This window comes from Pezoporus occidentalis, unplaced genomic scaffold, assembly GCF_034315485.1.
Source record: "Pezoporus occidentalis ecotype Australia unplaced genomic scaffold, CSIRO_AGI_Poc_V1 ctg86, whole genome shotgun sequence".
In the NCBI taxonomy this organism is placed as follows: Eukaryota; Metazoa; Chordata; class Aves; order Psittaciformes; family Psittacidae; genus Pezoporus; species Pezoporus occidentalis.
This window is the reverse complement of record NW_026916220.1, coordinates 2,695,176-2,710,410: the sequence shown is the minus strand read 5'-3', so window position 1 is coordinate 2,710,410 and position 15,235 is coordinate 2,695,176. Positions and strand designations below refer to the sequence as shown.

The 15,235-nt window shown below is 35.9% G+C and overlaps 1 protein-coding gene across 3 annotated transcripts in view; it reads left to right on the top strand.

Moving 5' to 3' along the window:
• The window catches only part of DMXL1 (Dmx like 1), a 75,262-nt gene that overhangs the window by 33,480 nt on the left and 26,547 nt on the right, over positions 1–15,235 (top strand). For 2 of the 3 annotated variants that reach the window (XM_062604416.1, XM_062604415.1), the window contains exons 17-28: positions 271–492; positions 1,152–2,840; positions 3,396–3,506; positions 4,831–5,000; positions 6,094–6,191; positions 6,537–6,702; positions 7,500–7,749; positions 9,386–10,467; positions 10,725–10,916; positions 12,011–12,087; positions 12,278–12,405; positions 14,161–14,409. In XM_062604416.1, coding sequence (XP_062460400.1) covers positions 271–492; positions 1,152–2,840; positions 3,396–3,506; positions 4,831–5,000; positions 6,094–6,191; positions 6,537–6,702; positions 7,500–7,749; positions 9,386–10,467; positions 10,725–10,916; positions 12,011–12,087; positions 12,278–12,405; positions 14,161–14,409 — 4,434 coding nt within the window. Of the gene's footprint in view, positions 1–270; positions 493–1,151; positions 2,841–3,395; positions 3,507–4,830; positions 5,001–6,093; positions 6,192–6,536; positions 6,703–7,499; positions 7,750–9,385; positions 10,468–10,724; positions 10,917–12,010; positions 12,088–12,277; positions 12,406–14,160; positions 14,410–14,766; positions 15,024–15,235 lie in introns of those variants that run through there. The other variant, XM_062604417.1, reaches the window with a different exon arrangement.

The following is a 15,235-nucleotide window of genomic DNA, read 5'->3' as shown; positions in this document are numbered from 1 at the left end:
ATTTGTAAGGTAATACTTTGAGGTCTTAATCTTCTCAGGTGGCAAGTATTTTGTGCTTCATGAGCATTAATTTCAGTGGATTACCACACTTACAACATTTTTGTCATCAGTTCTGGTGTTTCTGCTTGTTGTTTTATTGGTTTAAGTCTGAGGAGTTAAAAGTTATAACTTCTCAGCCATTCTAGAATTTCAGAAGTATTTAATCTGAGGCTTGCAATCATTTCTCTTTAAATCTGACTTTTTAAAGTTAACAATGCAAATTTGTCTTAGATGAAAAGAGAGATTCAACTACAGCTGGATTGGCAACACAAACAGAAGTGTATTCTTCACCAGATCTAGAGAAGATCCAGTCACCTTTCACTCAAAAGTATCAGGCCTGTAGAGCAAACCTTCAGAGCACCAGCTGGCTCTCACTGTCTTCCAAAATGGTATATAGTCAAAAGTTGGATTTGCCAGAAGGAGTAGAGATAATAAGTGTAAAGCCGTCAGCAGGTTTGTAATGTTATGTTTCTTCATTTGTCTGGCTTTTTTATGTTCTTAGGAACAAAATAAGAAATTCTTGCCTTTCTGACTTTGGGCTTAAAATAGAAACAAAGTAATAGTCAATTTGGTATTTGTTGTTCACATTAAAATGCCTGTATAAGGATCCAAAAGGCTTGCTAAAACTTGCTCCTCTAACTTTAAATCTTGATATTGGAACTAATACTAAAATAAAGCCTTATTTAAAGTATAATATTTGTTTAATTCCAGATTCTTATAATAAAAGGAATTATATAACTACAAATTTGATTTTACAGCCACTCATGAAATTTTTTGTAGGATCTATAATTTAATTATAAGGCTACCACCAGTAGTCCAAAAAGTATTTTATGAAGATTTTTAGATTTCTGAATAAGAAATGTTTGGTTGTTTGGGAAGAGTTTATGGATCATATGATTTGACTCCTCTCTAGAGCATGAAATAGTAAAGGGTAAAGGTTTCATAGTATTTTTTCACAGTTTCCTTTGTTCCCTGCAAAAAACCTTTTTGAGGAAGCAGTAGTATTTTTTTGTTTCTTTCAGAATAATAAAGTAACTGAATAAACACATCTTTACTTTTTTGCTTATTTTTTAATATGTCCCCCAGTAAAGGTGTATTTTATTTAATTTTAGGGCATCTGAGTTCTTCTTCCATATACCCTGTTTGTCGTGCACCCTATCTGCTGGCTACTTCATGCTCTGATGGAAAAGTTCGTTTCTGGAGATGCAGGGTTACTACTGAATCATCGGCTTCTTCCATGCCAGAGTGTAGTGCACAAAGTGATGTCAGTTACGTATGGGAAGAGTGGCCATTGCTGATTGAGGATGGACTTCTTAGTAATAGTGCTATTAATGTTCCAGGAAGGCCAACCGAAGTTAGCTGTGCACACACAAACAGATTAGCAGTAGCATACAAGCAGGTAACATCTAAAAATAGTAATCTTTCTGAAGATTTTATAATGCATGTTAGTATTTTTGAATGTGAATCTACAGGGGGTTCTTCCTGGATTCTAGAACAGACTCTTCATTTAGATGAGATAGGCACTATGTTAGACTCTGGTGTTAGTATTGATAGTAATTTAGTGGCATATAACCGACAAGATGTTTCTCTGTCTCATGGTGGGAATATTATGCCCAGGACTAAGCACTTGGTACACTTAGATTGGATGTCTAGGGAAGATGGTTCGCATATTCTAACAGTGGGAATTGGATCCAAACTTTACATGTTTGGTCAGCTGTCTGGGAGAATGCAAGAACAAAATGGCAAGGAGATTGTAACGTTCTCACATAGTGGCAGTATGAAGGCTACACCACTTTCTGGGTTTGTTCTGCTGCGCTCTGTCGACTTGGTTTCATCTGTAGAGGGTTCGCCTCCTTTTCCAGTCTCCTTGTCTTGGGTGCGTGATGGCATTCTTGTAGTTGGAATGGATTGTGAAATGCATGTTTACTCCCAGTGGCAATCTCCTTCCAAGCAGGAACTAGTTAGTACAGATTCCTACAGTGGAAGTATGCCATCTGTAACTGGCTTAATGAAACAAAGCCTGTCAGCCATCTCAGGTCTGCATCCACCAAAACGAACATTGACCAGATCTATGGCGAGCCTTGCACAGAAACTTAGTGGGAAAAGATCTGCCTATGGTCTTTCTACGGAAATGGAAGATTCTGGTCTTTTTGAAGCAGCTCATGCATTATCTCCCACTTTACCTCAGTACCATCCATATCAACTGTTGGAACTCATGGATCTTGGTAAAGTACGTAGAGCAAAGGCCATTCTGTCCCATCTGGTAAAGTGCATTGCTGGAGAAGTTGTTGCTATAAATGAATCTGAACCTAATCATGATAAGAGGCTCAGATCTCTGACCATCAGTGCTAGTGGAAGTACTGCAAGAGATCCAAAAACATTCAACAAAACTGAGACTACAGACTATGTTGAAATAGACTCTGTTCCACCATTGCCTTTGTATTCTCTGCTTGCTGCAGATGAGGATTTATCTCATTCCTGTTCAGAGAAGTCTAATAATCAAAATAAAAAAGATAAGCCTAGTGACAATTATGAAGATCTCTTTCAAAATACTGCTGTAAGTACAGATGAACTAGTTATATTTGATGCAGATGAAGACAGTTCAAAACCAAAAGTCATCGATCTTTCTCAGTATAGTCCAACTTACTTCGGACCAGAGCATGCCCGAGTTCTTTCTCGTCACTTGCTTCATTCAAGCTTGCCAGGTCTGACTAGAATGGAGCAAATGTCATTGATGGCCTTGGCAGATACAATTGCTACTACCAGTACTGAAATTGGAGAAAGCAGAGACAGAAATCAGGGTAAGCTGTCTCTTCCAAATTAAATGTCCTACTGTGCTTCACAACTTTTTTTGTGGAGTTTTTACTATTTTGGAATGGTTTTGTGGCTTATGAAAGCATGTCATTGATTTGTTTCTTAGTATAGCCTGTATTTACTGTGCCATCATGGTATTTACTGTTTAAATAAAGTTTCGAGGCTTTTTTTATAAAATCAAATTTTTCATTGCTGAGTATTAATGCCAGTGTTAGTCCACCAATCCATAAATATTTCTAATTCACTTTTGAAGAGGCAACTTTCTTAATAGCCAGTGTTTGTTGCACTATGCAGAGAAATAAGTTTATGGATTTATTTATATGATAACACTTTTTATGTTTTGTGCATTAAGAACAAATAACTTCAAAACTTTGACATTTTCTTCTTTCCCATTCCTTGAATGGAAAAAATATGAATTAAGCTATTATATTTATGAATTTAAAGCAATAGTAGTCAAAGAATGAAGTATTCCTTTTTTTAAGACACCCAGTAGCTACTCCTAGTAGTTTCACTAAAGTACTTATAAAGATTCTTAATTCCAGGTGGAGAAACTCTTGATGAATGTGGTTTAAAGTTTGTATTGGCTGTTCGGCTTCACACGTTTCTAACAACTGCACTTCCTCCTGTACATCGAGCTCAACTGCTTCACCAAGGTAGCTGATGTATTTTCTTAAACGAGGTGAATCTTAGTGACATAGATGGTACATATGGTACATATCATTGCTGCACTGTTGACATGCCTCAGTGAGTTATTTTGTTGGTTTTCATTCAATATGAATATATGACAAAGCAAAAAATGTCTGGGTTTTTTATGTAAATGTCTTGGAACTTTGGTCTTTTTTTTTTCCTTCCTAACAGTTTTTTAGTTTTAATTTCTGTTTCCCTAGGAGAAATATAGAACTGTTCTATATTTCTAGTATCATGTTGTTCTAATGACACTCTTCAGGAATAACATAGTAGAAAATAGAGTACCTATTTATTTAGGTTTTTAGTATATATTTAGAGAAAAAAAGAATCTTGACAGTCTGCCAGGTTTTAAATGTCTTTTCATATGCATACTGGAATTATCTAAGGAACTATTTCAAGTAGCATTCTTTGATACAGTTTTAAGTACTTCTAACCTTATATTGCAGACATCAGAATGATATGGATTTGATTAGGCCTAATCAAATCTAAAGGACTAGCTGTAATTGCTTCTTTACCCTTTCACTGGTCATTATGAAAGTTGATTGCACTTCCAGTCTCATGGCATGTCAGCCCTCAGCTGCATCAGAGATTGGAATTTGCCAGGACTGCCACAAGAGAGTACTGCTGAATTAGCTCTCTGATGAAATACTTTTAGTTGAGATGCTCAGGAATTGCCAGGAGTAAGAAATACCTCCAAGGCATCTGCGGAAGTGCAGTTGAGTGTGCTTCTGTATAAAGAAACATCTCCTGGCCCTCACCACAGTTGCAATTGCCCTTAGCCAACTGTGCTACTGCTTAGTAATTGCCATCTTTCTTGTGGGCTTTTTTTTTTTCCCCTTAATTTTATTTTGTATCTCTGGTCTCAAAACTGTTTTCTGTTTTGATCAGCTGAAACATTGCATTTTCTAATCCAAGTCGAAAGAGTCAAAATAGTGAATCTACCTTTCAAAACTCTGAAAAGTTTAATCGATATGTTGCACTTTCTATTATGGCTAATTTTAATGTAGCCTCCTATAAGTATATTTTGAGCTTCAGCCAATAATTCTGTTCTTTGACAACTTCCACAGAGAGTTTGCAGGTGAAAAAATGCTTTCATCTGTATGAGTTTTTTTTAATAGTGGTATATACAGTGCTTAAAAATGTTCTTAAATTTCTGTTGCCTCATCAGCAACGCACTTAAATCTAAAAGAAGCATTTCAACTTTCTTCCCTTCTCCCTTTCCCACCTCACTAACATTATATTCTCCATTATTTTATTAGTAAATCTCTTTTTTAATGGCTTATTATGTAGGCTTATCTACTAGTCATTTTGCCTGGGCGTTTCATTCAGTAGCAGAAGAAGAACTACTGAGCATGCTCCCTGCAGTGCAGAAAGGAGATCCAGCATGGTCAGAACTCAGAGCTATGGGTATAGGATGGTGGGTTCGGAATATCCATAGCCTGCGGAAATGCATAGAAAAGGTAAACATAGCATTCTGAAACAAAATTGCCAAACGTTTTTTAAATAGGTGTCCTCTGGCATTTACCTTCTATTTGTGTGGGGTTAAATTTTTAGATATGTTCTGTGGTTTTGAATATTCTGTGCTGTATTTTGTTGTATATGTAGTTATGAACTTTCATATGTAACTTTTTTTAGTACTTTAGGTTTCAAATTCCAGTGTGAAGTATATTATGGGCTTTTAGACATTCCATTTTGAAGGTGGCAGTGTACAGTGCTTATTGTGGATGTTCAAGATACAGATTGAGCGTATAGTTGTTTTTATAGCAAAATTTGGTAAAAGGTTCTCCTTAGAAACCTGTCAGAAATGGGGTCAACTAAGATACTGGACATCTGTCTTGCAAATTGATGCATTACCACGGTAACAAAACTATCTATTAGTTTGGCTTCTTTTTTTTTATATATTTTAATTATCACATAACTTAACCTCATTATCACTTGTTTTAAGCTCTTGGAAAATCCAAGTGTGTTGAGCCAGAAAATGACATGCACAGGATACTTTGACTACAAGGCACAAAGTGGTAAAATGCATGTCTCTACTTATATTTTTCAGTCTTCAGTAATTAATCATCCCTTTGTGAAACTTACCTGCCTTGCATTTAAAAAATTCCAAGCATTCTGGGCCTGCATTTAAGGTTACCTCACATGGGTCTTGGACTGTTCTTGCTGCCACTTACCCCTTTTTCCTTTCCAAAGTCCAAAAGTAATCTGTAAACAACTTTTCTGTTGAGAGACTCCATCTGTCCTTTGATTACCAAAGCAAATAATAAGTTAATTTTTTTTATGATTTCAGATGTAGGAATTCCTGTTTGATCTACCAAAAAGCGTCTAAAACTGGAAAAGCATTAGCTAAGTGATATCAAAAACAAAGGGTTACAGCTGTGTTACCTTTGCGGGTCTTTGTCAGGCTTGTAGTGAGAGGAGGGCTCCTAAATTGAAGAGAACTTCCAAGCACTACCAGACATGGGATACCAGAAGCACTAAGAATTCCATTTTAGATTAATTTCAAATTTGGTTGATTTTTTTTTTTTTGTTGTTGTTGAACTGTCTTCACAGGTGGCTAAAGCAGCCTTTCAGCGAAGCAATGATCCACTTGATGCGGCCATTTTTTACCTTGCAATGAAAAAGAAGGCTGTGATCTGGGGACTATACAGGTAGGGGAACGTGCAAGCCCTTACATAAAGTTTCATACTGTCTGATATAATTTCAGGGAAAAAAAGTTGAAAGTGATGATGGTCCAAAAGAAGTACAAATATTACCACTGAAAGCAGAAATTCAATTTCTTAATTAGTCACTACATAGAATTAGTAGTTTTAAAGCTTCCTGTATTTACTGAGGTGATTTAGTTGCTGCTCCTAAAAATAGATGATTCAAGTTTTAGTCTCAAATATACTGTAATTTCAATGAATGCTTAATTCTGCTTTACTTTTGAGGAAATGAAAACCATAAGGCATCTAGGAAGATGTATAATATTTTTATCAATTATGTTCAATGTACAGGTCCCAAAAAGACACTAAAATGACACAGTTTTTTGGAAACAACTTTACTGAGGACAGATGGCGTAAAGCAGCATTGAAGAATGCTTTTTCTTTGCTAGGCAAACAGCGTTTTGAACATTCTGCAGCATTTTTCTTATTGGCAGGACACTTAAAAGATGCAGTGGAGGTAATAAACTAATTAACATTTTAATGTTTAAGACTAAGACTGTTAAATTGTCCCAAAGTTACAAATATATTGAACATGACTTTTTTTTTGCTCTAGTATGACCCCTGAAGATTCTGCAGGTTTTTTGCTCTTTCCCTCCCTGCTCCTCCCTTCCCTTCCCTACACCCCCAAATTAATGACAAATAGAAATCCTCAATCTGTATGTTTTTTTAGCTGTCATATTGGTGATGCTAAAAAGTTCCATGCTTAATTTCTCTATAATAATAATAAGAGGCCTACCTGCCATTAACATGCTTTCAGTTTGTCTACCCTGCTATACACGAAGACAACACAGTTTCTGAAAATGAAGGCTTGTTGGCAGAAATGAGGGTGGGCTTCAAGAATCCCTTCACAAACCAGAATTGTTTTCTGGGTCTTTTTGAACTGAAAAATTTGGAGGAAATTAATCTCTTTGCTAATGAAGGATTTGTTCTGTAAAGCTTTGTAACAAAAGCATCCTTCTTCAAGTGGTTAGAGGTTAGCCATTAAAAAAGAGGTTAAATCACTGATGGTGATTTATTGATGCCAATTAATTTCAAAGATGTTGTTATGTCAGACTTAAACAGAAGAAATTGCAAATCAGATTTTATATATAACAGCTACAGCTGTTCTGCATAGTTTCTGCTAATTTTTTACGGAATTAATAGACTGACTTATCTCGGTCTGAACAGGTTCTTGTCACTTCCTGTCTTGTGATCATTTTAGCCAGAAGAGAAATTGTAATGTTTGTTCTTGTGAATATATTTATTTTCAATTAGGTCTGCCTTGAAAAACTGAATGACATTCAGTTGGCTCTTGTAATATCAAGACTTTATGAATCAGAGTTTGAAGTATCTAGTACTTACAAATCTGTACTACAGAAGAGAATTCTGGGAAGTATGTGTCCTGGAAAAGAGAGCTTAGGAAACATGCACTGTGACCCTTTTCTGCGAAGTATGGCTTACTGGATTTTGGAAGATTATAGCAAGGCTCTTGACACTTTAATTAAACATTCTGTTGAAGATGGAGGTAAGAATATGTTAGGTTGGCTTTAACTATTTGTCCATTTAAGTAATAGTTTCATAAAACATAGTCTGAACAAGACCAAGTACTGCAGAATTGCTTGCCATTGCTGCTAAGTAGTTTGCTACAGCAGCGTATGTGGCTTTTGTAGTAAATGTGGTGACTGTGTTGTAATCCTATATCCCATGAATGTATACTGAATTTATCCTTTAAGGAAGTGAGCATCAGGATAATGAGAATGGCTCTGAAGTGGTGCAGCTGTTTGTCCAGCAGCAACTTAAAGATGAAGAGCCAAAGTAACTTCAGTAGCTAATTTGACTCCATCATAATTTAGGAAAAAAATTCTATTTGCACAGTTACATAGCAAAGTACAGAAGAAATGGTGTTTTGTAGCTTTTAGTCATTGGAAGAAATTGTTGACCACAATCATAAACTGACATTGAAAAGATTTTTGGTATTTGCTGTCATACAAAGAGGTCCATGTGGTGCCTGAAATAGCATTTAAATCTCCTAAAGTGGTTCTTTTCCCTGCTCATTTTATAGGCCTTCTAAAAATCAGTTGTGATATTACTTAATGTTCTCAGGGAAGTTAAATGTTTCGAGTCCCTAGTAGTTAGCATGCTAGCCCTGGCTAGCTAGTTTCAGTCCTGACTACTGAGAGAAATTTTATGGGGATAAATGAAGACCCAAATCACCAGACCTGTGTAATTAATTTTAAAATCCGATTTCGGTAGAAGCTGTAAGACTTGGTATAATTTTGATCAAACAAGGGACATAATGCTCAGTTGTTTCCATCTTGGTCACATCCTCCCGAGTAAAATAGTTTTTAAATGTTACTTACTCTTCTTTAATCAGTTCAGTGGTTTATCCTTGGTGTTTTGCTTTATTTTCTTATTTTAAAGGTTCTCTTTCATATACCTTTTCCTACTATTTATAGTTACTTGTGCCATAGCTCCCAAAAGAGGAGACAGTAAGGCTATCTGTCTTGGGTAATCTCAGAGGCTTGACTTGGCTAAGACTGAGGAGGCTGTGTGAATGATCCTATGCTGATGCTTGTATATTTTTAGGGTTTTTAGTCTTGCAGTTTTGGACATGAAAATAAACTGTTTAGGTGATGAGCCGCTGTATAATTTATTTATTTGTATGTAATACTGATAACAATGTGTATAAATATGGATTGCCTTGTTTTATTATAAATTGCATTTTTGTTAAGAGGTAGGCAAAGTAAATACTAATCCTGAATTCATAAAGAAGACTTTATAAAGTAAAAGTCCTTAGATATAATATCTCATTGTCATTTAGTGATGGGGACTTGAGAAATCTAAGCTGAACAAGAGTGTGGTCTTGTTTGACTGCAGTAGATCTGGCTGGTCTGACTGCAAGAAAAGTAAATGCAGCTGTTCTCATGGTCTTATCTGCTCTCCCACTCAAGTTTCTTTTTTTAGCAGTGATTAGGTTTGACAGTGTCTTCCTTCCCAAGATACTTAAATGATAAAGGTACAAAGGAAGGTGAAAAGGGGAGTGCAATGGAGTAAACTATAGAATGAACATTAAGACCTTATAGCCTTCTGACTTCAAACTTCGCAGCTGGATTATTTCATACAGAATGGTATCTTTTCCTCATGATTCAATATCTTTTCAGGTGAAGGAGATGGCTTATCAAGTTGTAACCCTGCAGTATTTAACTTCTATAACTACTTAAGAACACATCCTCTCTTGTTGAGACGTCATTTTGGCTCTTCTGATTCATCCTCCACACACATTTGCCTAACAGTAGAAAATGGATTAGGGGACAAAATCAATGTGGGTGAAAGACGGCTGTTTTTTACTACTGCGTATGCTCATCTAAAAGCTGGTTGTCCTATGCTGGCATTGGAAGTGTTGTCAAAGATGCCCAAAGTTGTCATGAGGTCAAAGTCATTCTGTAGATCCCCTAGTTTAATGGATACTAGTAAAGACTTCTCACCATCTTCTCCAGTTAAAGAGTTAGAAATAAAAGAGCAGTCTTCCACTATTGATTGGTCACAGCCAGTGCTGAATGGTCTAGGTTCCTCTTCAGACTGTTCATCAGGAAAACATTCAAGTTCAACTCTTTCCTTTGATTGGAGCCAGCCAAGTGTGGTGTTCCAAGATGAGCCCTTAAAACTACAGTCAGACAGTGATGGAAGTGAGAGTGAAGATTCTTCCCTGGTAATGAAAGAGCTAAAACCTCTGGAGAAAATTGAAAAATTATATGAAGCAAGTTCTAGCTACACAGAATCTTTCAGTGTAGTTGATGACAAAGATATTCTAAATCAATCAGAAGATATAATTTCAGCACAACTGAAGTTTAGAGCATGCCTTAAAATTCTTACTGTAGAGCTTCGTACTCTGTCCACTGGTTATGAAATAGATGGTGGGAAGTTGAGGTATCAGCTTTATCAGTGGCTTGAAAGAGAAGTGGTAGCTCTTCAAAAGACATGTGATTATAGTGTTGAAGATACACACTCAGAAATTAGTTTGATGCCAGAGGAAGCTACATTACATGAAAGCACTGAAGACTTAGCTGACCAGCAAAAACGTATACTACAGAAAGAAGACTTTCAGAAGAGACGGCAATGGCTCCTGAAATACCAGTCTCTCCTAAGAATGTTCCTTAGTTACTGTATACTTCATGGCTCTCATGGTGGAGGTTTGGCATCAGTCAGAATGGAATTAATTCTGCTACTGCAAGAATCTCAGCAGGTATGTGGGAGAGCTTAGTTTTTGTTTTTTCTCTGCTTTAAGTTTTTTTTACAGATTTTTTGGAATGTGCTTAATATTATTTTGAAGTTTTCCTACAGTAGTATGTACCTGTTCTGTATAAATAACACTGCTTTTTGCATGCTACATTTTCTCTAGGTTATGGGGGTTTTGTTGTTTAGAATCCCCTTCTTTCAAATCTTCTGTTCCATTTAGGAATCTGTACTATCACTTTATATGTGTTTTTTGCTTGTTTTTAGGAGCAGTCAATACAGATACCTTCCAGCCCTCTGCCAGAGCAAAGTTCCATACCTCTCCTATTTGCTTGCACAGCGAGTGCCAAAACAGTGGTGGCTAATCCATTGTTACATCTTGGTAACTTAACTCATGATATATTGCATGCCATAGTAAACCTTGATTCACCACCTCATCCAGATACTCAGAACAACAAGGTATGTATTTCTTTTACTTTTTGGGGTTTGTTGCTGTCATCACTGTCAAATTTGCTAAAATAACAAATCTTTTCTGAAAGCATGAAAACTTTCTGGTGTGCATACCTGTGAGAAGTCATAAAACTGTCAAATATAAGTATTTTCTGTAGTAGTTACCTTGAGCTAAAATAATGTCCACTGATTTTTTGAGGTGCTGAGCATCTGCTTCAGTAAGCTGCATTAAATTGTCCTCTCTTGGAACTGGATATTTGTCCAAGATGACATCTGTTATGGGAAACATGCTGTACTACTACAGTGTCACATTTGTCTTTATGACAGTATTATCATTACTTCTTTTACATTAATGGTAAACTGTGCTTCAGTCCTAAACCTAAATAAAACTAAGTTTTAAAATACAGAAACTAATTGTCATCAAAGTGCAGGAAACTCAAGACTTTTTTGTGGAACAGTATATACGTTCATACAGTCAAATATAGCGTGGCTTTTTAAAGTTATATCTCTGTAAGACTTCTATATGCAGCCTTGGACTGGAAACCAAAACTTAAGGTGTTAGGTTAAATTTTTCCTGAACTTTTCGATGTGTTGGGTCCCAAATCATGTTTCCTTTTACTAGGGATTCCTTAGAGAACACTCAAGAGATTGGTCAGTTCCAAGTCAGTGCTTCTTTTCAGAGCAAACAGAAAAATAAGTATAATAAACTCATTTCTAGAAATAAGCTGTGTTGTAATTTTTGTTCTGAAGCTAAATCTTTGTATTCTGAACCAGAACATTGCTGCTGTCTTAGTGTATAGTTACTCATGACTGTTGTGTAGAGGTTTAACATGTTGCTGTTTCTTAATTTATAACATTGCTGTAAGAGCTGATCTGGCATTATGGGTTGGTGGGCTGAATGTGTGCTTCCCCATCCTTATCATTGCAAAGTGAATTAATATATCAGAAATGAATTCAGAAGAAAAGGTTCTGGAGTTTTGCCATAAATACTTAAACTTTTCATATTCAGTGCTTGTTCCACTGTTACAATTCTGTATGCATGAAAGGCTCTGATTACTAATCACTGTTCGAGTATAATATGTTCTATAAAAACTTTCTTACAGATATACGTAATGCATACCTTAGCAGCATCACTCTCTGCCTGCATCTACCAATGTCTTTGTGATGGTCACAGCTACAGGTAAAGGTCTATGAAAGGTACTTTTTAGAGAATGGTCAACACATTGTGTTACTGTAGTGATGTTATAATATATAGTGCATCAGAAGGCAGTGCTCACACTTGCCTACATCTAGAAGAAAGGGCTATCACTTAAATAGTTTTAAACACCACTTTTTTTTTTTTAATACTACATCCCACTTTTGTTTCACAGCTCACTTCAAGCAAATCAGTTCACTGGAACAGTGTATCAGACAGTGCTATTAACTCAGCGCCCTTCTCTAAGAACAGCAAGCTTAGAAGAGACAGTGACTCCCAATACATTACCTGCTGAGTGGCCAGGTATCAAGCATTGGTTTGTTTCTTTACCCTTAAGGAAAAATTGTCTGGATCTGCTATAAGAGCATGTAGCTGTGCTCTGGACTTTCTAGTAGTATTCAGAAAAGCTGCATGGTAAAAGTAAGTTGTTATAATAAAATTTTATATTCATTTTTCAAAAGCCGCAAGCTAGTAGTTCTGGTTATTCACAAAGTCAAAGTTACTTGGATTGCTTTCTCTTTCTAAAAAATCAGGTAAACAGAAAGCAGGGTGGAGTCCTGTGCTGTACTTGCTCCCTCTGGCGGCACCAGATGAGTCTCGCTGTTACTCCATTTCACTTGGACTTGAAAGACTTAAGTTTGTGCTCCATCTCAGAATGATTGCTGCTTATGAACAATTTTTTAACTAACTTGAAACTATTGAAAATGAGGAGTTTATAATGAGTTGTGCTCTTCTGTAGCTGTAAAAGTTCAAGTTTGCAGCTAATTATGAAGAATTACTTCGAGTAATCCTCAGTGTGTGCTTGAGTTTGTTAATGAAGCTATGCTGGTCACATTAGAGGGAGTGTAAACTGTGTAATACATGTCTATATGAGCTTCAGTTTACACGACTAACTTTAATGGAAGTGTTTCCAAGAAACATGATTTCAAATTATGGGATTTGTTTTTTTGGTAAAAGTATTTCACGTGAAAATCTTTTAGAGAAACTTAAGCAGTCTTTGTGGTTGATGCTCCACTGTTGATTTTTTTTTTTTCTGCATAATATTCTGTCACTGAATCTACAGATTTTAGAAAGAAATCAGATTGTCATCTGTTTTCTCATTTCATTAGTGGCAGAGTTAAATTTCTAATGAGTGAGACAAGGGATTGTTAGCAATTGTGCTTACAGGTGACATCACCTTGAACTGTTTTTTTCTTTTTAAAACTTCCCACAGTTTATGTGCAAATGGCAGAATATGACACAAAACATAGTTCTTTGGCCACTGCTATTTGTATTTTCACGTAGGTGCACAAAGCAGCACAGTCAGAGCCAGATCTGAAAATCTACAGCGACTGTTGGGAGCATAAAAATACTACAAGATATTTAGTACTTGGGTGAGAGGACACTTGTCAGAAAATGTATAGTTCAAGTTCATGCCCATGATTTTTGGTTGATTTTTACCACTGTAAAGGAAAAATCTTAACATTTCAACTTCTAGTGTTACATTGGAGTTACAAACCAAACTGGTGAAACAAGCACCACAAGAAAGTCAATGAGAAATTAGTATTTTAAATATCAGATTTGGATGCTATGTACTGAATATACTGTAAGGCAAAGTAGAGAATAGTGAAGAGCTAACTCCCTACTCAAAGAATAAAAAAGAGAGAGCTTGAGACATGGAGGGAAGAAAGATTCATCTAAGTAATGTAACCAAATGTATCATAGAGTTTCAGGACCAGGGAGTTGAACTAAAGTTGCCAGGTTTTTATTTAAGATGTATCCCCAAATTTTAATGGTTTTGTGTGATTTCCCTCCTCCCGTCCCCTTATCCTTTAAAAGGTGCTATGTATTTCCGTAACTATTAGTCCAAAACATGAAGCTGAAAAGCTATAATAAACTGTTGAAAATAAACAGCGCGTCACTTTGTGGAGTTTTCAATTTCCTCTAAACAGTAGAATTTTTCTACAGTAGAAGGTGCTAAATAATACAAGTTTGCCAGTCAAGATACCATGATAAACTGGAATATGTTCACACACATATATGTTGTTTTTTTTCCTCATTTTTTTTTTTAATAAACAGGAATAACAGGTCTAATACGACTCTTGAATTCTGCTGGTGAGGAAGCTCAGCCAGGTCTCACAGTTTTACTCTGTGAAATTCTAACTGCAGTATACCTGAGTCTGTTCATTCATGGCCTAGCCACTCATTCTAGCAATGAATTGTATAGAATTATGGCTCATCCACTTAACAAAAAGATGTGGTCTGCTGTCTTTGGAGGAGGAGCTCATACACCCAGCAGAGGACAACTTCAATTAAAGACAAAACCTGGTTAGTTGTATTTGTTTATTTATATTTGTTTTCTGGATCTCTTAAGAAAATGATGTGACTGCTGAAAGCTTAAGAGTAATTGCTTTAAATAGTTTATGTTAAGTAAAAATTCAGTAAAAATGGCGTAGATACTGTGTAGAATAGTGTAGGAAACAGAAGTGAATCCTTTTGGAATAACATTTCCAAATAGCACAGCTGCTGTAATGTGATGAGATTGAGATTAAGTTAATCTTAAAGAGAAAATTTTCAATACTGTTACAGCCTCGTTTTCAATGCTAATATTTAAGCTTTCCAATTCTCTCATAACAGGAATATATTCCCATTTTACAAATACAGTATGTTTTCTCTCTTTGGCAGGTAGGCACTTCCCAATGCCTAGCCCACATCAGGTAGTAGTGTTCTCCATGGAATGTGTGGGGTTTTCCAAATCCCTTACCACCTTCAGTACTCATAGTCCTACCAAATTTTCAGGCAAGATACGAGATTTAGTACTAGGCCTTTACATGCAGTTTGCTATGTGTGATCTTTTTTTTTTTTTTGCATATGTAGAAAGACAGAAAAACTTCTGTTTGCAAGCCATGACATCAAATTCAATGTGAAATTTTTAAATTAAAGCAGCAGTTGAATTTGGCCTTTAAAAAAAAAAAAATCAGTGGTGGTGTACTTTTACTACGCTTAATTTGAAATCAGTATTCAATGTAAAATTACTTTGACCATGGTTTGAAAGGATCAGAAGTGTTTCATATCTTTGTTGGAAAGCTGCTTGTTTTGCTTTTTCAGTATAAGCATTATTATGCACGTGGATTTCTAAGTGTTTGTTCTAGAC